General features: G+C 38.0%; 1 protein-coding gene across 4 annotated transcripts; it reads left to right on the top strand.

Moving 5' to 3' along the window:
* Nucleotides 1-491: 491 nt before the first annotated feature.
* LOC134542836 (inositol-3-phosphate synthase 1-A) lies at nt 492-21,914 on the top strand. 4 transcript variants are annotated; one of them, XM_063387399.1, is made up of 9 exons: nt 492-639; nt 776-914; nt 8,252-8,424; nt 11,344-11,614; nt 13,621-13,875; nt 14,662-14,904; nt 15,458-15,566; nt 17,330-17,562; nt 19,514-21,914. In XM_063387399.1, exons 2-9 carry the CDS (start codon nt 804-806, stop codon nt 19,745-19,747), a joined length of 1,629 nt encoding a protein of 542 aa, XP_063243469.1. In that variant the 5' UTR covers nt 492-639; nt 776-803; the 3' UTR covers nt 19,748-21,914. The 4 variants fall into 4 exon arrangements, with proteins under 4 accessions (XP_063243469.1, XP_063243470.1, XP_063243472.1 ...); XM_063387400.1 differs by lacking the exon at nt 492-639 and adding an exon at nt 4,887-4,995 and having other exon boundaries at nt 803-914; XM_063387402.1 differs by lacking the exons at nt 492-639; nt 776-914 and adding exons at nt 940-1,463; nt 4,887-4,995.
* The last annotated feature ends 3,671 nt before the right edge of the window (nt 21,915-25,585 follow it).

Below are 25,585 nucleotides of genomic sequence, written 5' to 3'. Positions count from 1 at the left end.
TCTGTAAATACATTTTTAAAAAATGCTCTTTCAGTAGTAATAAATTAAAAGTAAAAAATAAATAAATGTTTTATTCTGTTTTACACGCGCGTTTTTATACACAGTTTTGCGTTAAGTTTCTATACCTAGCTAGTATAAATTGATACTGAGGTCAAAATATTAAATAATACATATTACCCATATAAAACAATATTTGCGAAAACATAAATTACGACATATGGTCGAAAACACTGTGAAAAATTTACATTATTATTGTTTAGAAAAAAAGTTTTGGAAAGTACGAGGCGAATAAGCTTTTAAAAATCATTCTTCAAAAACAACAAGCTTTGAAAATATCTGAAGCCTAAAACCATGTTTTGAAATCAGGCAGGTAGGCGAGGTGGGGTCGCGTAAAGCTTGAAAGCGCCGTTGCAAGAATATAGATTATACCTCCTGCGCATGCGCGGTAGGGATGTCCAGTAGCCGGTACAGAATATTCTGGACTCAACTCCGAGTCCTGTGGAAGTTATAAATACAAGCGCACGGAGCCGGCGACGTTGATTTACGTCTGGCTTCGAATTGAGCGACGGTCGCGGTCTGAGTTTATATCTTGATTTGGCAATCGTGAGTCGCCTAGAATAAAGTCGTGTTTATAGTGCTGTAAGTAACAAATACCTATTTAAATAATGTCTGTTAGCTTCAAATTATATCGTAATAAGACTTTAAATTGTAGACCGTGTAATTTGTTGCGATTTGATTGATTTGATTGATTGTTTAACTTGCGATTGTTTTTCAGATTGAACTACGTGAAGCAGAGAATTACGATGGCCCCGGTTCACGTCAATAGTGCAAATGTAAAATACACCGACGATTACATCGAGGCGCTTTACGAGTATCCAACAACCACTGTGGAATTTGTCGGGCAAAAATTGATAGTAAGTAGTGACAATTTTTTTTTTTTAATACATATAAACGCTGTACATGAAATCTACAGTTGTGTTTGTTTAAAATTTAGAAACTTTTTTTAAAATTTATTTTATAGAAAAGCAAGTTATTTTTAGGCTTATTAAATTCTTTCTTTAATAACTAGCGCCAACGGTACTCCTGGAAATCGGGAATGTAGATTATGTGTAATATATTAGCACACTTAATTGATTTATATTTAGTAAGACGGCATTCTAAGTTATTTAAGGTAAAAATATGAGAAACTAACTAAAGAATTTAAACAGGATGTGATGATGATAATAATAATAATAATAATAATGCGTGATATCCTATCACGAAATTGAATGGACCGTACGTATTTTTTTACTGGTTAGTGGTTATCGAGAATTTTTCCGTGTGTCGGTAAACAGTTCAAATATGCACGAGTACGACTGATCGATCATCGATCACATACGTATTTGACAACAAAATGTTTCGATACCAATAACCACCGACCAAAATCAATGCTGTAGGCAGACACGTGCGTGTGTTTACAAATGGTACACCACATTTCAGCAGTTCAAAAAACTATTGACGCAGTACATTTTTTAGGCCGTGCCCGAATTCGACCTGCAGTTGTGTTTTTGGGACCTTAGGTACTTCAGTGGCGTAGCCAGGATTTGTGTATGGGGGGTGTTAAGAAGCATGGCCCCCCCCCCCCCCCGTATCAAAGCGGGGGGTCCGGGGGTCCTCCCCCGGGAAAATTTGGATTTTAAGGTGTAAAATAGTGCTATTTTAGCAGTTTTCGGTATTTAAATTTAAATATTGTAATCGTAAAATTTTTATTAATTTTGATATGAAATTTTTTTGAGTGATGAACAAGAAATTAATTAAAGATTTGGTGCAAAAGGGGGGGGGGGGTTAACCCTTAACCCCCCCCCCCCCCCCGGCTACGCCCCAGAGGTACTTCACTTGCCCTTGGGGAGTACCTCCGGACGGGTTTAACGTTTGGCATTTGCAAACGATTTTAGACAGCCAGCGGAACAGGTTGTTTACATTTTTATTTTTTTCTCCAAAAGTTACAGTTTATCAGGGAAAAAAATGTTTAACAAAAATGAGTAGTTTTTACAACTTATTAGTGTCCTAAATTTTTGGCAGTTTAGAATGATTCTACCTTTGTTGCATATTTATGATTGGTATGTATTTAAATGTATTTGTATATACATAATTTTAAATATTACATTTTTGTTCAGTTTAGAAAGTAATACCAATTAATTTAAATTGAAAATTTTATAAGTTTTTAAATTACTAAAATTTTTATATAAAATAGAACCTACAAAATGTTGATACCTACTTCATTTTCATTATGCATACGTACTTCATTTTCATTATCATTATGGATAGTCCTTGTGATATCATTTCCAATAACAAGTAATTATGTGCAAGTATATCAGGGGTGTATATTCCAAGCATTTAAGGGAACAGTTGGTTCCCCTACTTTCAGGACGGATAAAATGTAATTGAATACATTATTTCAGTAGTTCTGCTAGTTTTCAAACACACACTTATTTTACGAAACAATTATTTTTTCACTCAACTCTAAAATGCCACAATCCATTGTCTGTTGTCCGTTTCTTTCCCTGAAACTCGTAAGCTTGGTCTAATTTAAATTACATATTTCTTCTGAATAACAGAAAAAGTGTTTGGCTAATAAGCTAACATTAGTATTTTTTGTACTTATGTAGATCACGCTAACTTGTAATAATAGATCATAAGTATGATTAGCTTTAAGTACTGTTTATGATATGAAAATGATGAGTGAAGTGGTGCTAGGGTGAGACATGGGACTCACCTTACAGGCTGGGTTCGAATGCTCGGAGGTCATGGCCGATTTCCTCACCAATAGCCCACAATGTGTTTGTGCAATTAAATTAAAGAAAACGCTTGCTATTTGGCTTTCATCCTGTGGCAAGGAGTTCTCCCCTTATTAACTCACCCATTTCCAGAAGCTGCTTCCGCAAATCCTTCCTGCAAATCCTTCCTGCTTCTTGTAGCCAGTATCTTCCCCTGAAGCCCATTCTACTCCCGTCCGTCCTCACCAGGAACGAGTGCTTCCCTTTTTCCGTTTGTCTCCACTCCCTTTAGATTTTCCACTTTTGATGTCCCTCTGTCTCCCTGCAATCTATCTCCCAGCTTTCTCAACCGCTCTTCCCCTTTGACCACTTAGGAAAATCCTTGTGAAGTCTTTCTGCCTTCCTCCTCCCCTGCAGTGTCCCACACCTGCTCTTTGATCATCACTGATGGTTGGAGACATGATTTCATGGTTTTATTTTTAGTCCAATTTTGTTTCTAAAACAGATGATTTCGGTGTTATTTGTTTGTATTTTTATAAAAGCTCTTTTGTAATAATACACCAAAATAACTGAAAATTATATGCAGCATTTTTACTTTAAAATAATTTGTAATAAATTTGTTTAAAACAGATACATTCAGAACAGTAAAAAATAAAGTAGCAAGCATTCGTGGTTTTTAAAGTGATTCGATAAGAGATGCGTACTAAAACAAATTAATTTAATTTTTGTGATCCCTACACTTTGGTACAATTCTTTGTCTAAAATTATAACATTCCTTGGATTTCAAACATTAAAAGATTACTTTTTTTATTATTTGAATTAAGTTTTGGTTAAATGCTATTTAATTTCATGATATAACTTGCATTTTGGTGCTATGCAGTATTGACATGCTTTTCGCTGTTATTTTGGTTTTATCGCAATTCACCATATAATCTTGTCTCTACTGATGGTCTATGTCCCCTTTTTCTCCATCCCCTTTCCTCTACATACTCATCACCCATCTCACTGCCTTGCATTGTACCTTCTCCAGCTGTTTTACCATCACCAGACACTGGTCCAAAATCTCTGCCTTACCAACGTGAAATACATCTTTTCCTTTACTTTCCATCCTGTTGCCTTCAAGGTCCTGCCATCAGCCCCATTCCCCTTCCACCCTCCGTACCAGCTGCTGTGTCTGATTTCCCCATTGTGTGCCAACATCCCCAATGGCAGTGCTGATGACAAGATAAAAAAAAAAAAAATATCAAACCCCATTGTGTCACTAAATGTTGTTGAATATGTGAAACAACTTATATTGATAAATATGTTACCTTCATTATAAGTGCATACTAATGAAAATCAAATTGTAATAAAAGCACCTTGTGCACAAGTGAAACTAGTTGTGAGAGAAAAACTTAAGTAGGTTAACTTAACAAAGAGTAAAAATAATGCGAATCACAGTTAATCCAGAAAGAAGTTGTTTCAAAAGGTACATTTTGAATAGTGCTAATTTTGAGTGAAGTACGTGGTTTATGAAATAGTCATTTATGTAGCATAATTATATTTTTTTAAAAATAAGGTATATTAACCTGGATAACTACAGATAAATATTTAACTTTTGAAATAAATTTAATTGGCCCATTTTGGTTCTAGAAACCTTGAGAGGTATGCTCTCTAATGGCAGCGTGCGAAAAGACCCCGAAGGGAAGTAGTAAAGCTTTCTTAATTATTTAATTTTTGTCACAAATAATTTATTTAAGGAGTAGTCTATAAAGGACATCAAACAGTGGCATATTATATTTACAGGCCCTTCTCTTTGTGGCACTATTATTTAAAAAAAAAAAAATCATATTACGGTGATACATCACTACTATTTGAAAATTAATTTCCATTTTCAAGAAAAACTTGACTAACCTAAACTAAAAAATTCATCCAGCTAGAAAGTTTTCACAGTCCCCAAGTTTTTATGGAGACTAATTATGTCTCTGTTGACTGACGTCTTTATATTTTGTATGGTGTTGTCATTCAGCAAGCAGCGGCAGAAAGATGTGAAAAATCAACAAAATGTTTTGCAGCCATTGTTTTTTTTTTAATCTGTGACAGTGAAGCAGTTTGTTTGTGGTGTGAAATAAGCAAAAAAAACATTTTCAGGGTATAACTGTAATCTGAGAGCATTGCTGAAACTAAGCGGTGAAAACAATATTAAAACCAATTGTAGGAATAATGCACACTAAGAAAAACTGATTCCCTTCACCATGAGGTAAGTATATCTTACTTCAGCTCTGCACCTTTACCACTTCTTGAAGTGTGCAAAGAAAAACAGAAAAGAAAAAAATAACTCGATTGCTTCACGACACCACTGTTAACATAAGTCCTCTGAACACCTGTTGGAAACCAAAGATCTTTAGTGCTGGCGATCAAGCTTGCAAGTATTGAAGTTGATGCTTCCGCAGAATTTTTTTTCTCTCTTTCTCATTCTATCGGGGTTGTTTGCTGGAACCTTGGGCCTTTCTTACACGAGAGGTTTTTTGCTGTCTTGATGCCAAACACATCCTTATAGACTGGTTTAGTCACTTTCTACAGTAGGTTGATTATTACAAATGGTTGTTTGGCATCATTTTTGATTATCTTTATTCTTTTGTGTAGTGCTGCATACTCATGTTTAAGAATAAAATGTACACTATTTTATAAACAATTTTATTACTTTTCAGTTAATCAAAATTTTGTTGTTCCCATGATTGTTGCATAAAATGCAAGATTTTGCTAGTTAATTCTTTGTAAATTTCTTAAATGAGTGAATATGCAACTTAATTTTTTTATATGTACCTTTAGGTAACATTATTAAACATTTTTAATTAGCTTATAAAGCTCTTACAATGGGTTTATAAACAATTAAGATTAAAAAAAAAAGAAATACAGTACACTCCCGATTATCCGCGAATTTAAGTGGCAGGGCCACCGCGGATAGTGAAAATCGCGGATAATCCGCAAAAGAGCCGAAAATGGGAAATAAAAAAGGAAACATTAATTTCAACTTAAAAATCTACGAATTTATGTACAGTAAAAGTTACAATTAACAGTAAAAATTATTATATGATGCCAAAATTTTAGTATTTTACTGAATAATTATCATACAATACATTTCAGGGATGTAAACATAAAGTGCTCGGTACTTACTTCGTAGCAAGGATACTGTACGTACTCAGACACTTCATTAGACACTAAAAAAAAATTTACAACTTTTTGAAAAAGCAGTCACTTGTTTTTTTTTCTTGCTGTGGAAACATCTTTTCTTAATTCTTGATTGAATTTCCGCAACATAAGTTTTTCAACCAACTGCGCATCGTCGTCTTGTTCCTCTAAATAGTGAAGCAGTCCGACAATGTGTTGCAAAGCTGCTTCGTGAGTCATCTGCGCCTTCGCACTGGGCTCGCCTGTGGAGTGCTACTGTATACTGCACACAATACACTCGTCAGTAGAGTTCAAATTTGCTCACTTGTAATAAAATGCAGATTTACATATGTACTGAATTTTTTCGTAGCATGCGCGGATAACCCGCGGATTATAGGGAGTTTACTGTATTTGGAACTTAATATGTAACCATATTTATCTTTAGTTTTTATCTTTCTAGTATGCATGATTATATAAAAATATAGAATTTATTAAGTAGTAGTTTGGTTGGATTTCAGGTGGTTGCATCCCCATTGTAATTAATTGGGCAAACTTGAATGGAAATTGTATTGGTTGGTACTATTTGTAGGAATAGGAGTACCTTGAGATAACAATTGATGTATTGTTCAGTGCCATCTTTAATTGTTGTCTAAACTTGTTGATGGCTCAGTTTTCAACATTGAAATGTATTCTGTATTTACTGAGAAAAAAATTCTTACAATTTTTTTGTCGAAAATGGTAAATGGCAGCGTGTATGAACAATTTTTTATTATTTTTTTAAGTTATGGATACAGTGTGTTGTCAAGAATAACTTAGAAACACACACTCTAGTATGAGGTGTATTCAGAAAATATATAGCAAAAAAGTGAAATTGTTTTAATAATCAGTTTAATTTTAACCGTTATTTGGGCTTTTCCCCCCTAACATAATATGAGTGGTTCAAAGCTTATTTTGAAGGGCATAATAATCTTTAAGAAAAACTGTTTACAAAAGTAATATTTATATTTTTTCAGATGGAGGAACAAATTTAAATAAAAATCACACAGGTTTACCTGAAAAGGACTGGAAAAGATGATTTTTTTTATTGCCACAAACATTTTTAGTTGGTCTTGAACTACAGTAATTATTTTGTAGCCAAGCAATTTTTTTGCAACAAAATATAACCATCACTTAGTAAGAGAGTTAATTTTTTCTTGACTATGTTGCTATGCAGTGTGGTTTCTTTAATTTTTTTTTTGATTGCTGAGTCAAATAATTTTAGAGTCCTTGCCTGTCTTAATATGCTCAAGATATTTAGACCACAGTTAAAATTGGTGTGCTGCCTGCTTTTCTGAAAAGTGGTAAATGTGTTGATCCCCATAAAATTATTTCGAAATGATATACATATATGGCATGCCAAAAGATAGGGTAACTTTTCAGGGCTCTACAAATTCCGGTTGCCAGGTTGCCACTAACTTCTGCAAAAGATATCAAATTATAACTATTAAGTGATTTTGAAAATTTCGGCCAATTTTGTGGGTACAAAATCTTGTACTAGGTCCGAGAAACAGGGATGGTATTTAAATTAGTGTGTGTATGTATTATATCTGTGGTGCTCAGCGTAACATGAGTGCATAGATAAAGTACTTTGTGTAGCTAGACAACAGTGCAACTTGAAAACAAGCAAGCATGTTAGGTGTGAGGTGCGATTAATAATCAAAATAAGCAGAAGGTTGTAAGCCTGGCTCCTTAACGTCGGAGATTTAGCAGAGAGGCCTGGTGTTCACAGCAGTATTTGTGAATAGAACTGTGTTTCTGGATACACCTCACACGTCAGTTTAAGAAAAGATTTTACTTGCTTGGACAGACTGTAAATTTGAAAATTGTGGCTGCAATATATTTTTAACCTTTGATGGCCATTCAATCTACAGATTAACGGTCATTCTTAACAACACACGGTGACATGGAGTATTGGACCATTTCAACACTAGAATTGTAATCGGTTTAAAATGCCCCATGTTTTCCACTATCAGTCGCACCCTCAGGAGTCCTTCAGCAACCTCTCTTCCCTACCCTCGCCGCTCAAGAAAACAGCCCTGTTTCTGCAAGTTGCAGGCTCACACTGCGAGTCCACTTGCGTGATTGCAGAGCAGCGCTGAGTAGTGCTAGACATGCTCTCTCCCGAAAGGAAATCGGAAACACCGGGGAACATTGTCGAAAACTCCCGTTTCCGACGAGAGGTTTGAGGGAGCACGGAAACGTGGCACGGTGGTCGGGGATCGGTGTCGCTGCTTGTCTTGTGACGTAACCTGGGAGGCTGCAAGCATTTCTTCTTTTAATAGCGTGGAACTTTTCTTACTTTGAAGGCGACGCCTCGCACGACGAGCCTGCAGATCCGCACCAAGCTCAAAGTGCCTCGCGTGGGCTTGATGCTGGTTGGTTGGGGTGGCAACAATGGGTCGACGGTGACCGCTGCTCTCATAGCCAATAAGCACGGACTCACTTGGGAAACCAAGGAGGGTACACGCTCCGCAAACTGGTATGTGTCTTTGTTCCTTGTCTTCCTGTGCTCGTGACAGTGTAGCAGGGAACCCACCGGATTGGCCTGGCCCCAGCTTGTTCAAGGTCAAATTTTAGCTTCTCAGGGGAGAGATATCTTTTAATTTTATATTTATTTACATTTTGAGAGATATGATCTGGGTTCATAGCTATATGTGATAATGATATGCTGTAATACTTATTTTATCTTGGTCTGAACTGTAAGCAACTGCAATTTAAAATTGCATAATTACATAGCTGTTACCATGATGAAAGATTGTATGAAATTATCAAAAGAGTAAAATACATAAAATTGTATTGAATAATATGGGCATTTAAAATTCAGGCAGGGTTATAATTAAAATTTTGCTGATATATTTTCCAATATATATTAAGTTGCATTTTCAAAATTTGCCATGCAGTTTCATGCTGATTAACTAAAAAATTGAGAACCTTCTCAAATTTTTATCTGGGCTTAACTGACCATTCAGACCAACTGATGGAAATTGGCCAGTGTCCTGCTGATCCAGTGGTTTTCCTGCTTGAGTGTTCCAGTTTGGATTTTGAAATAATAATACTAGTTTGGTACAACTGTTATACATTGTGTATGCATTTGCACCATACTGATTGTTTATAGCCTTTTATATTTGCATGATGTTTCCTTGTTAATTTTTAACTGTTAAATATTAGTGTTAAATGCCTGCCAAATTAAAAACTACAATTTTTTTTTTGTTATCACTGTTGAGCAGTGAGAATGTAGAATGATTTTTGACAACACCTCAAATGCCAGAAATTCTTAACTTTAGTACCTATTTCAAACTGAGTTTCATTAAGCACATAGTAATTTAATGAAACAGGTTGTAAGCATTACCGCTTTCATTTCAAAACATCAGACACTTGAATGTTTTTGCTTTTCATATTTTTTTTAAGAAGGGTTATTTTTTTAAATTTAGGTGTTGTTGAAAGTTGTCATACAGTTGTGCTTTTGTGCTGAAGTTAAACAGAAGCACACAAAGTTGTCTTTAGGATCGATGATACATTCAAGAAGTGGAAGGCCTAACTTAGAAAAACAGTTTTTACCTGATCGTAATGGTGCTAGTCAGGTTCTGGGAGACAGAAGACTCTATCTCAGAAGATTGCCACAAGGAAGATGGTCTACAAGGGACAGCATTCGATTCCAGCTACCATACTACCAGCGTCAGATAAGATTTTAAATTTAGACTCATCAGTCATCACACATTTTTCTACGTGTGTTAAGTCAAGATACAGAGGAATGCTTAGGCTCAGCATTTCAATTTGCTTAGGAAAAATACTGTTGTGCATATTAGAAATTTATTTCTGATGATAGGTTAATACAGTGTAAACTCTTTATAACGTCACTCGATTTAACGACAAACTCCTTAAAACGTCAAAATTGCTTGACTTTGGTTGGTTTACCTTGTTTTCTATACAAAAATACACTCTATATAGCGTCATGCTCACTCTATTTAACGACAACAATACGGAATTATAAATCACTAAGCAGTTACTTTTTAAGTTGCCGAAGTTGATAAGAACTGCAGCTCTGTACGTTCTTTAGTTTTCTGTTTTGTTGTTGTATTATCTAGCACGTGTTTACTTCGACTGACATACCGGAAATTCTAAGACATTTTGTTTTTGTATGATGAACTTGCACATGTTGACCTCGGTCACTAGACTTTTGTCAAATTGTTACACGTTATTATTTTCGCAAATGCTTACAGACATTCAAACTGTAAAATGGCGAGTAAACGAAAATCTTTGTTTGTGTATTGACAAAAAAGTTTTATTAAGCACTTGATGCAGGGAAACTATTAGAAAAATACTTTTTATATAATCAAGGTGATCTGGCAGTATCTCAAGATATCGCTGAAATGCATAAGAAAATATAATTAAAATAATAGAGCAGCAAAAAACAGACGAAGATATGCAGTAAGTGTTATTTGTATGAATATTAATGTTCATGTGTACAATGTGTACTATAATTAGTAAATACATATTATTATAGAATAGTAAAATTATATCTTTAATTTCTCTCCATTTAACGACCACACACTATAACGCCAAAAAATGCTCAGTCCGTTAAGTGTCGTTATATAGAGTTTCCACTGTAGTTGTTTATTGAAGTGTATTGAAATTGTAAAATATTTAAAGAAGTAATTTTTTTTAGTTAAATATATTTCTCTAAAATTATTGCCTGTAGATGGTGTGTACTATTAATAACACTGCTATTATTTTCTGAAATTACCGAATATGAATTGCACATTTATCTGTATTCTGTCGTAACACAATACTGTAATAAAAAATTAATTAAATTAGTCTAGGAGTCAACTGTTAATACAAACCAGAAGGGCTAACAGTTTGGGCCTTTGTACTAGTACATGTGCAAGAATATTCTGCTTTTTAGTTGAATATCTTGTTTTCCATATTTGCATTGAGGTTTTTTCTATACTTGATATAATATTCTATTTTGATAATGGTGTGCTTTTCTGATCGTAACATATTCTATATTAGTCCAATTTAGAGAAAAGTGTGACTAAGAGACTATTAGTTGCATGCTTTCTTGTAAGAAAGAATTTCTTGTAACATGCAGATTGATAGTAAAGACAATTGTATGTAAAAAAAACTGCAAATGAACAAAATGATAGTATTACCAAGGTCAACAATTATTACTAATAGTATTCTTACCATATGCACCCAACGTCCGAGCATGTGAAAAAGTCTCTGTGAAACTCTTTAATTACCGTTGGACCTTGGGAGGCTCCCTCAATCAACAGTTTTCTAATGTTCTGGGTGCAACTGAGCATGCCTAGCACCAGTAAGCAGGCAGCTAGAGGGGCTAGTCGCCAAGATGTGTGGCTCGGGCGGTATCATGTTCCTGCAACGCTGCCGTGACGCGCAGGTACGGGTCCCTGACGCAGTCGTCGACTGTGCGCCTGGGCTCCGGCCCCACGGGGGAGGACGTCTACGTCCCGCTGTGCGACCTGCTGCCCATGGTCAGCCCCGATGACCTGGTCGTGGACGGCTGGGACATCAGCAGCGCCAACCTTGCGGACGCCATGGCCCGGGCCAAAGTGCTCGACTGGAACCTGCAGCAGAAGCTCCGGCCCTTCATGGTCAACATGAAGCCTCGTCCCTCCATTTACGACCCGGACTTCATTGCTGCCAATCAGGTGACTGGACCGAGTCTCTCTTGGAAAGGGGCAGGCTGGTTTTCGATCCAAACTGGCAGCCTGTTAATGTGCTCAACTTCTTGTAAGAAAGAATTTCTTGTAACATGCAGATTGATAGTAAAGACAATTGTATGTAAAAAAACTGCAAATGAACAAAATTATAGTATTACCAAGGTCAACAATTACTAATAGCATTCTTACCATATGCACCCAACATCGTCGTACATATCACGTTACTTTACTTTCACCATTCCCACCAGTCGATACAATACTGAATTTATTTGATTTTAAGATGCATCTTTTTAAGAAAATTCGAGTGCTGCTTACAATCAATGTCTTGACAAAATTTGTGATTGTGAAAATAGGGTGCAGCTTAAATCAACGCTGTCTTACCAAAATTTACAAGCCAACTCTTAAACATCACTTGTGAAAGTAAACATAGAGTACCAGCTTGAGTTAGTAAAATGTTTGTGGTAGTTTCTTTGAGTTTTATTATGCAATTTGTAATATACAAGTTGTACCTATGTATATTTATATGTTTACAGTGCATTTTCTTGGTAATTTGTTTAATAGTAGTGAGATAGCAGTATGATCACCTGAATCTTGGCATTGATCATGTCCATTATGGATACATATGTGATAACTTGGCTATATATACCTTTTATTCTTTATGTATAGTAGTGACTTAAAGATTCATTTTGAACATGTTTTGAATTTTATGTTGCTATCATGACAATAAATATGTATATTTTTAATGTACATGAACTGAAATGAACAATCTTAGCAGCTGCTAATTGAAACATGATGTCAAGGGAGCCTCTACACATTTGTGCTACACGAGTATTGATGGTAAATGTGCGCCATCATGTGAAAGGGCACGTGAACCGGGCAAAAAACCCTTTCTCCACAGGGTCGTGACATCACTTGTGCCACGAGACTCAAACTCTGTTCCGTGATATTTTCCTTAATTCTCCTGACCTGGTTCATTTATAGCATTGACACACTTCCAGTTACTACGCCGTGTGCTCTCAAGGTGATCCACACGCCTGGTATCAGCCATCACGGACACGTGGTCGCAAATCGCAGTGGGTAAAAAAGCCTTGCAGCACAAATTGTTATACTTTGAAGTCTGCCACCCTTGTGGCCAATTCAGATGCGTTGATTTCAAATAGCCCTAACAAAGTAGAAATAATTAATTAAATCGTAAAACAGCTTGCAGACTGAGAAAAGCCTTGGAGATGCATAAGAAAGCAATTTGAATGATTAAAATACAGAAACAGAATTAGTCTGTGATGATAAACTTTGAAGTGTCCAGATGTGCACGCTGCCTGTCTCGTTGGGTGATGATGAGCAACCCCGTTGCATTTACCATTTACAAGTATTCAAATTTGTGCTTCTTGCTTTTGAGGATTAAGGCATATTAAATTCAGGAAAATTGATACATGTGTATATGCATGAAAATAACCCTAAATAATAATGCCAGTTTATTAATTAAATGTCATTTGGGAAACTTTGGCTTCCATTCGGATATGTTCAGGAAAGGGCCTCATTGCAAAACCATTTACTAAAAATAAAGGCAATTGGACATATTTTGGAACACTGTGGAAAGAAAACACTGGGTTCTAAAACAAAACAAATTACAATATTATTTTTTAGATTGTTTAAGTGCTCGTGGCACTGAATCCAAACACCATTGCTCACTCACTCCTTGTTCTGGGTCGGTGGTGCGCAATTCAGATGCACTTGTGACACGCTATGTTTGCCACCTTTAAAGAGCGGAAAGTACGAGACTTGAGTGCAGAGGAGGTGGAGACAGACACATCGGGCTCATGGGCACAGCCCTTGTTGATGTCAACACCACAAGACGTTAAGCCAAACTTTTCCCCTGATGTGCTGCCAACCTAACTCTAGGTGTACACGTTCTTTCATTACCAGTTAAGGGCAGTGATTATTTTCATTAGTTCATTTCAAAAGTGTGGAGATGAGCTAGAGCGTCCGGCTTGCAGGGATCCCGGGCCGACCACGTGATCCGCGGCAGCAAGTGGCAGCAGGTGGAGCAGCTCCGACAGGACATCAAGGACTTCAAGAAGTCCCGGGACCTGGACCAGGTGATCATGCTGTGGACAGCCAGCACGGAGCGCTTCTGCGACGTCCTGCCGGGCCTCAACGACACGGCTGACAGCCTGCTCGCGGCCATCAAGGCCAATGCCAGCGAAGTGTCCCCGTCGACGCTGTTTGCCGTTGCCGCCATCTTGGAAGGGGTAAGCCATTCCAGCGTCCGACATTTTTAGAGATTTATTGGCCACGAGTCTTATGTGGTGCGTCAAAATAACGCTGATCCATTCCCGTAAGAGAATAACAAACATTTGTGTGACGCACATTTTTTCGGAAGGCAATCATCATCATCATCATCAACTGTTTTCAGCAGGCAGCCGGTTCAGCAAAGTAAAATGCCTCCATCTTCCTCTGTCCATCATTCCCTTCCCAGTTCTCCTGCACTCCTTTAACTATTTGCTCTTCACACCTTCCCTTAGGTCTTCCTTTGTGCCTTCTTCCTGTGTACTTCAAAACTACATAGTTTTTCTAGGCAGCCTCTCTAAGTCCTGAACTCCTGCTCTTTCTTGCACCTTGATCCTGCCTCACCTCTTATCTGCTGTGTAGTAGTTAAAAATATTTGCTCTTGCGGGAAGTTTTTCAATTATGTATTTAGTATTTCAATATGTACTCATGCCACTGATCTATATTGGATCACTGGGGGGTTATATTTAAAATGTGTACATTTTTATTTATATTAATAGGTTAAGAAACATGTTTGTACTGATTTTATTATAAACAAGATTTATCAATTGAACACTTGGTCGGCGCATCTTTCGTACTTATGCACTTGATGAAGAGCAAATCAACCGAACCGTATGTTCATACTAGAATTTGTAATTTTGTCAAGTTCACATAAATTTCAGCTGGACTCGCAACATGTCATATCGGTCGCAATGAAGCGCGATGGTGCAAACAGGCCCCGGGAGGAACATTCGCCTTTGGGATTGCAGTGCACCTACATCAACGGCTCGCCCCAGAACACCTTCGTCCCGGGCTGCCTGGAGCTGGCGGAGAGGCACGGCGCCTTCATCGCGGGCGACGACTTCAAGTCGGGCCAGACCAAGCTCAAGTCGGTGCTGGTGGACTTCCTGGTGTCGGCGGGCATCAAGCCCGTCTCCATCGTCAGCTACAACCACCTGGGCAACAACGACGGCAAGAACCTGTCCTCCGCGAAGCAGTTCCGCTCCAAGGAGGTGGGTCTCTGCGCCGCCGTCGGTGCTTCTCGGTTTCACGTCGTGGTGGTGACCATCTTTCCCAAATTACCCCTGTGTCAGGTTCAGTGTGTTTTGGTTACATGCCACTTTTAACCAAAGTGGAGACAGCACAGGCTTTTTATTTCATTTGAAATGACTCATTTGTACTAAATATTGATTGTATATAATATAATCACATGGATGCTTTGAGGTAAGATAAACATGACCAGAGTATTAATTTTTTTTAGTTCTGAAATTGTAAATTTTCACCAAACTTTGTTAGACTTGGGAGTTGCTGTGGTGATCTAATAGTTCAAAATTCTAGTTGTAATTTTTAAAGTAGGTTTTTAATACTTTTTCCAATGGAAGCTCAGTGTAAGCAAAATTTTAAATCCTTAGTGACTGCAGAGCTAAAGATTTTTTAAGATTTTTTGTTATTATTGTAATATCACGAAACCTTAATTAAATTTTAGCTTAATATAAAACTTCTTAGCATATTTTAGTCATTAGTATTTTAAGTTCACCAAGTTATTGATATGTTTGTTCTAAACAGATATCCAAGAGTAATGTTGTGGATGACATGGTGGAATCAAACAGGATATTATATGCCCCCGGAGAGAAACCAGACCACTGCGTTGTCATCAAGTATGTTCCTTATGTTGGTAAGTAAACATAAAACCTGCTTCTGCAATTGGATGTCTGGATTTCAGTTACTTCTAACCAGCATCCTAGTTTATGCTACAATACAGCTCTTTCCAATTATTTCCTGGCTTTTCAAAGTGAAGTGAATGCGAGAGTACCGTGTCTCTCAAAGTGACATTTATCTTTTAGTGCTTTCAGTTTTAATTTAAAACTGAAATAAATGAGGACATATCTAAAGAAGCAAAGTCAGAAATTTTGAAGGAACATTTTCTCATTTGCTGTATTTTAGCATTACTATGTTTGCTGAGATGGGCTGGCTTAGTTCTCATTCTCATTTTAAGTCATAGGCTGCTCCAGTGGTATGTTCAGTCCAATATATATCTGCTTATTACGTTATTGTTCATCTTGTGTAATCTCTCAAAATATCGTAACAGCTAAACATTCACAATTTTTAAGCAAATAATTACTGAAAAAGTTGATTGGTATGCGAGTTGTTTTTTGTTTCCAGTGTGTAATAGTAGACACGTAATATCATACGTATGTAAATTGGACTGTACTCAATGCATTCGTTTTTGAAAGAGTAATGGAATGGCTTCCGTACATTTGTTTGGCTGTTATCAAAATGGAGAATGCACTCACACTTCAAGTACTTAATTTGCTACATTCCTGGAAATTTACACAAATGTTCTTTTCACGTATTGGGGGGGTCATCTTGCAAAATACAGTGGAGTCCCGTTAATATGAATCTCACTAATCCGAAAATCTGGCTCACTCAATGTTAGGGTGAAAAACAAATTTGATTTTTTTTTGTATTTTAATACACTAAACCTCATTTAAGACATTTTTCAAGGGACTGTCTTAAAAAATATGTATTAGAAGGGATAGTTTTAGATTGGAAAAAGAAAAAAATTTCTCTTTCAGTATTTATAAAATGTGTACTTGAATAAATTAAGAAATGTTAACATTTTCCTGTGATACCTAGGTCCTAAATCGATTAAATTACTAAGTGGTTAAATTTATTATTTATAAAAATTACTACTTTTATATATATGTTTAGAAAAAAAGTGTAAAAAAAAAATTGTGTTTGCGTTTGAAAACATTTCCAAAAGAGAATAACGTATCCGAAAGAGAATTTACGCATTGAACACACATTATAATTTCGTGTTTAATTCCACTTTTAGTTGACATGATATTACTAGTGAATAAATACTACGAGATTAAAGATGTTGCATATCGGCTTAAAAGTAAATAGACCACCAAAACCGTGGCCTGAATGTAAGATGGAATCGACATGATGTACCCATAACTATCGCCATTGTGCACACTAACCATGAAAGTGGACGAGCAGTAAAATAAAGTTAACTCGTTCCAAAAGAGTGCACGTGCATTTCATGCCATTTATACCTCCTACGCGCACACGTCGTCAAGTTTGAGTTGCGATAACGACTTACCTATCTTTTCTACATACTCTATACAGGGCTAGTGCTCCTTAAATAACCCGATCCTGTGAGTTAAGTGATACATCAGCTTCGTGGTAATGTATTATTGGTTTCACGTTAAATTGTCACAAACTTTGTCATTTATACCTCCTACACACACATCGCAAAGTTTGAGATGCAATAAAAATTTAACTTTTATATTATATTAGACCGGGCTTGCTATAGGCCCCGATTAGTTCCAGTTTGCGTGGACTTGTGTGTTTTTATGTTGGTATTGGCTAGTTAAGGTAAATGTATTGTGGGAAGGGAGCTCTCGTCTGTGTCAGCCTGACCGCACGTTGCAGGGGACAGCAAGCGGGCCATGGACGAGTACACGTCGGAGATCTTGATGGGGGGCCACAACACCCTCGTGGTGCACAACACCTGCGAGGACTCGCTCCTGGCCTCCCCCATCATCCTGGACCTGGCGCTGCTGGCCGAGCTGTGCCGGAGGATACAGTTCCGGTCCCTGGACGAGCCGGGCGCCGGCTTCTGCAGCTTCCACCCGGTGCTCTCGCTGCTCAGCTACCTCTCCAAGGTGTGTTCCCATTGTGCGTGCCCCACAAACACTACAACACATCTTGCCGGAAGCAGGGGCGTAGCCAGGTTTTTTTTTTTAGGGGTTCAAACCCCCCCCCCCCCCTCCCCCCCCCCAGCACCAAATCTTTAATTAATTTCTTATTCATCACTCAAACAAATTTCATATTAAAATTAATAAAAAATTTTACCATTACAATATTTAAATTTAAGAACCGAAAACTGCTAAAATAGCACTATTTTACACCTTAAAATCCAAATTTTCCCGGGGGAGGACCCCCCGCTTTAACACGGGGAGGCCATGCTTCTAACACCTCCCATACACAAATCCTGGCTACGCCACTGGCTGGAAGTACAAGAGACATAGTCTCAATATTCATGGGGATGTAATGATTTGGTTCGTCGTGCTGAGTAGGAAGTAAAATTACAGCTGTGAAAATTTTTCCGACGTGATCCTTCTCTGCTTTGACATGACTCCTGTCTGTTTACAGTTAAAGGTATAAAGCTATAAACTACATTTTATAACTTGCTTTTAAAGCACTATTAAGCAGTGGCGTAGCGAGGATTTGTGTATGGGGAGTGTTAAGAAGCATCCCCCCCCCTCGCCCGTATTAAAGCGGGGAGTCCAGGGGTCCTCCCTCGGAAAAATTTGGATTTTAAGGTGTTAAATAGTGCTATTTTAGCAGTTTTCGGTTCTTAAATTCAAATATTTTAATGGTAAAAATTTTATTAATTTTAATATGAAATTTGTTTGAGTGATGAATAGGAAATTAATTAAAGATTTGGTGCTAAGGGGGAGTTTGAACCCCTAAAAAACCACCCTGCCTACACCCCTGCGTATTAAGAAATATCCATTAAATTTACACGAGTGCGGCGGTTCTGGTCTTGGTGGTAGAGGAGTTTCTCCCCTCATACCTGCGGCCTTACTTAATTTTGTTTTTGAGTCTCAACATTTGTTTTGTCATTGATATATATGTGTGTGTATACACACACACACACACAAACATGCATTAAGTAAGCTACTACTGTGTTGCATGGAGGTAGATTTGTGACTTTTGATTTATACGCTGTTGCAACCACCACGTTTACTTATTTTAGTGGCATTGCAAAGGAGTGTCTGTGTTTTGTATTGTAGCCCACAGTTGTTGGATGTTTATTTTTTACCACTACTGATACGTTTGACAAAACAATACAAATATTAAAATGTGGCAAATAGTGCATGTTTTGAACAATCCAGCGATTTATTCAGCTACCGTATTGCAAAGCAGTATAGAAAAAAAAACTTTTTAATACTTGTTGCATGTTTAAAACACCGAATATTTTTAATGTTTTTGATTACGCAGTCCCATTAAAACATAAAAATCGGGTATTTACGTACCTTAAATGACTTAAATTCCACGTTAGGTGTATGACTAACTCGTGAGGTATGCTTTGTCAAACTATTTGTAAACAATTGAATATTCGTTATTTTGAAAGCCAGTATTCAAAGCATAATCTGATATGAATGAAGAACTGATTGTATTATAAAATTAGAATCATCACACAAGCTTGGTGATATTTTTTATGTGCTATTCTCCACGAGTAGCGAGACAGGTCAAACACCAGCGAACACCAGGGGCTGCAAGTGACCGCACATACTTCAATTTACACGTCAGACAACTTCGTATTTCCTTTAATCAAATAAGTAAGTGGTAATGTTTGAATATATATTAGATTTCTATTTTAAAATACATTGTTTTATACGGAAAAAAATACCCACACAAAGCGCTCGGAATCTAACAGCGGGACCAAAAACATTTTGCGACGTTTACGCGAGAGGTTTTTTTTTATCCGAATTTTGACGCCCTAAAATTGGCTGTGACGATTACGCGCGTGCGACCATCGTGCGATAAAAGGCGGTGGGTACCGCCACAAGTGCGGAACCCCCTGAAGGGCGGCGCGGTGTGCCCCAGGCGCCGCTGGTCCCTCCTGGCACGCCGGTGGTGAACGCCCTCGCGAAGCAGCGGGCGTGCGTGGAGAACGTGCTGAAGGCGTGCCTGGGGCTGCAGCCGGAAAACAACATGCTGCTGGAACACAAGCTGGAGCGGCCCCTGATGACGGGCCAGGCGGCGCCCGGCACCAAGGGGGCGTCCAAGGTCAACGGTCTGGTCGGCCGCCCGGTGCAGAACGGCGCCGTCAAGGCCTGAAGCCGTGTCGGCGTTCCTCTTATTTCAATGTGACTTTTGTTTGTGTCTTAAAGGTGCATTTATTTTCATAACGTACGCATGAGCTCTCCTGGCGGTGGTAGCATAGTGGTAACAACACAGGAAGGTATCACATTGTTGTGCCTAACACGCCAGCCTCCTTGATTAACTGAAATCTGTAAACCATGTGGTAAGTTTGACTACGGAAATCTGGTGTCTACACTTACCTGAAGAGATCCAAGAAGATCGAAACATGGATGCTTACATTTCTGAAACCTTGAGCAGCCTCACGGTATAGGTACAGAAATCTGGGTAGTAAAACCACGTTCCCATTGCTCAAGGTTTCAGAAATGTAAGCATCCGTGTTTCGATCTTCTTGGATCTCTTCAGGTAAGTGTAGACTACAGATTTCAGTAGTCAAACTTACTACATGGTTTACAGATTTCAGTAAATCAAGAGGCTGGCGTGTTAGGCACAACAATGTTATACCTTTAATCATACAGCTAGAGAATTACCACTTTAGGACATAGGAAGTTGTCTGAAGTAAGATTACTGGGATAACAACTACCTTCATCATGCTTAATGGAGATTTCCATTAATGTGTTGACCACTTATGCTACTAGACCATTACACATGTATTCCAAAAATTATTTTACTGTTCATTCAGAAACTATTAAAAGAAACAGAGTATAGCAATATTTTTGATGTTTTGTGTTACGTACTAAAGTCCCATTGATTTTCTAGTGAATATTAAAAATTTTGAAAAATTTAATACTTTACATTGAATGTGAAATGTTTTTTGGACACAAACAGTTCTGTAACATGTGGCAAAACACAAGTTCTGTATGTTACAATGAATCTCTTGAAATAAACTGTTACAAGTAAGTCAGTTTAACTTCCCACATTTCATTTGTTATGTCTGTTCAAACATAGTTATTTTAGGCCCATGGAATTATTTCCTGGACAACTTTTACTATCTGGAACAAGAATATATATTCACAAATATTGGTAATTTTTAATACTTGCACATGCCTAGATGCACTTAATGAATAGAGCTTCGAGGCATAGGTATTAAGTGTTGAAACTTTGTATAAGGAGTAGTAACTAATTATAAACACATGCAGTATTATATTTAGATGTCGACGAAACTTAATTCAAAATTTTTAGTTCTTAGGACAGTAATTGTTATGTATATTTTTCTTTTGTTATATAACAAGTCAGGCCATCATGGAGCAGATTTTTTTTTTAAAGTCAGTTATTGTTTGACAACTGAGTAATCATTAAAGTTGGTGTCAGCTTGTGAAAATTGTTTTGAAGTGATGGAAACATTAGACACAAACCATCATTTAGTCTAACATTTTTTTAATTTTTTTTTAATGATGGTTCTTCATTTAAAAGAATAAGAAAATATATTTCAGACTTAAATTTTCAACTTCTCTACTTTGGCATGGCTTTGTGATCAACTGATGAATTAGGCTTTACTGGCTTATTTCAACATTTGTATCCAAATGTTTTTTTTTCCCAACAAATTTTGAATAAAGGAATTTTCTCCAAATTCTGACTGATAAATGTTTCCATAATCTATCTGTGATACATGAAGAAATGAAGCTAAAGAGTTTCGAACTGTACAGGTTGTGTGCGCAGGGTTGGATGTGTTTGTTAAAAATGGTGTTTAATCTGAAACCCATAGACAAATATTTCTTGTCTGAATAGCTCTGTGGAACATGCAGTGCTGTTTTAAAAGTGAAGGAATAAAAGTATTCTTATTTAATTATATTTTGTAAATGATAATACTGAAGCTATGCCTTAAGTTATTTGACGCATTCATCAAATTGATGCGGTAAAATTTATGCCAGCAAATATAGCAAATCATGACTTGGTAGTTCAATTTTCTCACATTCGTACTTAATGTTCTGCATTTTGAACATTCAACCACCTAAGTCAAGTGTTGCACACTTATGTTTTCCACAGTGTGGATTTTTTCTGTTCGTTCCTCTGTTCGTAAAGCTGTCATAATTTGTGTGCGTTTTGTGTTGTCAAAGTAGAAACACTGAATGTTGGATGAAAATGTTCATGGGATGACGAAAAAAAAAAAAAAAAAAAAACTGAAAAGACTGGCATGTATCAGAATTTGTAATTGCATTATTTTGGAAATAAAGCAAATGTAATAGATCAATGTGTATTATTTTTTTTACATATGTAATTGTACTATAATTCAGCATTACTTATTTTAGATTTAAATTTGGCTTTATGATGGTACATGGGCGAGTGGTTGAGGCACTGAAGACATGGTCACGGTGCCAGGGAGTACGTTTTGTTCTAAAGTAAAATCGAAACAAGCATCGGGAGATGAAAGTAGGCGTTGCACATCACTGTCAGATAAAACGTTGCACGAAAATCACTAGAGCATCATTCTGGTGCATACCCTCCATCTACCATCTGTGGTTACCCCAAAAGGTTGCTCCAAATTAAAAGTTTTATGTTTTATGTCATCCAGCTGCATTACAATTTTGAGGCTTGTAATTTTGGGACCAGTCCACTAGTTTCCTTAAGACAAAGTATGATATATGTCAGTGTGTACACCATGACCACACACAAGAGGTTTGATAAACTCAGTGCATCATTGAGATTTGAAAGGGTTAATATACCCACATGCAGGAGAGGGTTGGTGCTGGCTCACAAACAGGACGCCTACAAATAACCTAGTGAACCAAATCCAGAACCTTTTACACTTGCATACACAATCAAAATTAAATGTGAGCAAGTGCAATGCAAAATATTTTACACTTCAGAACGTACCGATCTCTGAGATAATTTCCACATGTGGTTAGAAACTAAAGTGAGGTGTATAAAAAACAACAAAAACCTGCTGAATAATTTATTTTTGTGTCTCAGCACCATTGCTGTGTAATTAGGGACTTGTTTTTTTTGGGTACATATGATAATTCCGTAAATTTCCTTATTTTTTCTGTGACTTTCAGGACTTGTGACCTGAAGACAATTGACAAAGGACTCAAAATGATGCAAACGGACAAAAAAAATTAAATGAACCTAAATTACTTATATTGGGATATAACCGATTTGTCACCAAAGATTACCCCCCGGAATGCAGACGTGAAGTTGTTACTGCAGAAAACTTGTGCTGCTTTGTCAAGTTGCTGGGCATATATGCGTACTCACATTTCCCTTCCACAGTTGGATTGGGCGAGATGGACTATATTTGTGACCGAGAAGTAGTTGCTTTGCTGCGCCAGGGATGTTGAAAGAGCAGGCTGCATTTACAGCCATGGGAACGGCCGAGGTGGGCGGTGGCATCAGTGTCGGAATGCTCGAGTGGCAAGTGCCAGTGGCCATGTCGGTTCAATTGTGGGCCGTCTCTACCTTGGCAGCCTTCACGGCATTGTTGGAAAGGGAGGGAGGCGGCATCGGGGGCAGCATGTCGGCCCAGGTGCGAGTCATCCTTAACTCAGAGGCCATGTGGGCTGCCGGTAAGTGTGGCAGACAATGGTTTTGCAGCTCGCACCAACAACCTGTGCGGCAGACGGGGCAGCAGCGCCCAGGGTGGCATGTCTGGGCAGTAGTGGGCCGTCACCACCACGGGTGCTTGCTGCTGGCCAACCGGGATGTTCGGTGAAACGGTTTGCCTTCTCGGCATCTGGGTGCGGCAGCATATTTGGCAGCGGGTAAGCGGCACTGGTGTGTGTGGGAACATCAGGAACCTGATGGCTTACCCAGCAGTACGCCTCGGTGATTGTGGTGCAGTCATTACATCATATTACAAAACTGCGAGGTAGCTGGGGGCGGCGGCATGTCGGTGTTGGCATGAGAGGTCCATCCCATCTTTACAGTCCACTAGTACCAAAGAGCAGTTAGAATCGGGACAGTTTCTCGGTTTGATTATAAGTTTTATGATGGGGGGGGGGGTATCATTACAGGAGCAGTGCCTTTATAGATGGCTGTGTATTGTGGTGGTTTGAACTGCGTAATACCAAATCCATGTGGCGGTGATGTGGTTTGCAGTATGTCAATGTTGAGAGATGGAAATATTATCTGCCCGGTGAGGATAGACATTTTAAACAGACCGGATGGATCATGCTTTGACACATCTAGATGTGGCAGTGATAAGAGCGGTGGCGGGGAGAGTGATGCACTGTTTACAGGTTGTGGGGAAGTCTTGTGAGTTGTTTTGTATTTCGTGTCCATCAGCTGCTGATAGTGGTTTACTGCCTTGTCTCCCTCTAGGCAAGGATCACTGGGCCATGCATCAACCTCTCTTCTCGGGTCTGCGCAGTTATTTCACCGAAAACTATTGCGAGCCACTGGAACATGATCGCTCGCCACACTTCATGTCGTAAATTCAGTATTCGAAAAGCATCCGCACTCATAATGTTTTGAATGCTCGCACTGTTGTAGGTTGTCCGCACTAGCCAACGACTTGTTGGCCTCCTGGAAACAGAACTAGAGGTGATATGCGACAGAAGTTATTCGGCAGTGCTCGGCCGTGCTAGTCTCGGCTCGGGTGTCGTCCGATGCAAGCTGCGTTCGAAATCGCTTATGCACACTCGGTATTCCTTTTTTTTCTTTTTCTCGAAGGGTTGGCGTCCAGCGTTCTCGCTCAGCAAGCATGCTTTTCAGTAGGAGAATGGCTTACCCGAAAGTCCACGAAGTTTACATTAGCCACCCGTAAATATCTTTCTTTATCCGCTTGAGTCTTATGTCAATCATATGCGTACATCTGTTGAGATATGTTGAAATTCCGTTTTTTTAATTTTAGTAAATTGTCGTCACAGTTGTTGGGCGCCATTTTGGGGAACTTCGGCCTACTGTTGTATTCGCACATTCAGGCAAAGTGGCTGACATCTGGTGGTTTGATTTTGAATCACCGAAGACGGTATAAACAAAGGGAGCGTATGCTTGGTTTCAAGGAGCGTTAAAGGATGGCAAGATGTTTTGGATTCGTGGTTTGAGTAAATTTTTTTGAATTAAGCAGTGTATGAGATATGTTTTAAGTTCGGAAGATACAAGAAATTTGTGTAATGTATTGCTCAGTTCCGGACTGTAGAGTTTATTCAGGAAAAAATGTTTCAATGCATCGTTTTCCTAAGGGCGCATGTTTTAAGAATAGGCAAACCAGTAACCAACTATATGTATGTATGTCAACATCATTTTACGAAAGAGGATATCTTTTATAGAGGTAGGTAATTGTTGTTTTTCTTCTTACTTACTAGGCTCTTATCAATAGTGGGTACTATAAACCAGGGGCGTAGCCAGGGGGGGGTTTTAGGGGTTCGAACCCCCCCCTTAGCTCCAAATCTTTAATTAATTTCTTATTCATCACTCAAACAAATTTCATATTAAAATTAATAAAATTTTTACCATTACAATATTTAAATTTAAGTACCGAAAACTGCTAAAATAGCACTATTATACACCTTAAAATCCAAATTTTCCCGGGGGAGGACCCCCGGACCCCCCGCTTTAATACGGGGGGGGGGGGGGGGGGCATGCTTCTTAACACCCCCCATACGCAAATCCTGGCTACGCCACTGCTATAATCAGCAATTTCACCAAAATGGTAAGGAATTCCTTATCTCCGCCTTTTGCAATAAATTCAGAAAGGTTTATATTAATAACTAAAATTTTTACAGAATTTTTTACTTTTGTTTTAAAGAAGAGGGGCAAAACTAAATAATTACCATACTACAGCTCGTAACCTATAATTCATACTCAAATCATAAAAATGAGATATTTAACTTGAATATAGGTACATATATAAAATAGAAAGTAGTTTTTAAATGATAATATCATCTAATCCAGGCCACCATAAAATGGCTATACATT

Source organism: Bacillus rossius (genome assembly GCF_032445375.1).
Source record: "Bacillus rossius redtenbacheri isolate Brsri chromosome 9 unlocalized genomic scaffold, Brsri_v3 Brsri_v3_scf9_2, whole genome shotgun sequence".
Taxonomy (NCBI): domain Eukaryota; kingdom Metazoa; phylum Arthropoda; class Insecta; order Phasmatodea; family Bacillidae; genus Bacillus; species Bacillus rossius.
This window is presented reverse-complemented; position numbering and strand designations above follow the sequence as displayed.

Coding starts and splice junctions, on each gene's coding strand:
- LOC134542836 (XM_063387399.1), top strand. CDS start 804: ATGGCCCCGGTTCACGTCAATAGTGCAAATGTAAAATACACCGACGAT. Junction 14,905..15,457: donor AGCAGTTCCGCTCCAAGGAG/GTGGGTCTCTGC, acceptor TGTTCTAAACAG/ATATCCAAGAGTAATGTTGT. Junction 15,567..17,329: donor CAAGTATGTTCCTTATGTTG/GTAAGTAAACAT, acceptor CGCACGTTGCAG/GGGACAGCAAGCGGGCCATG.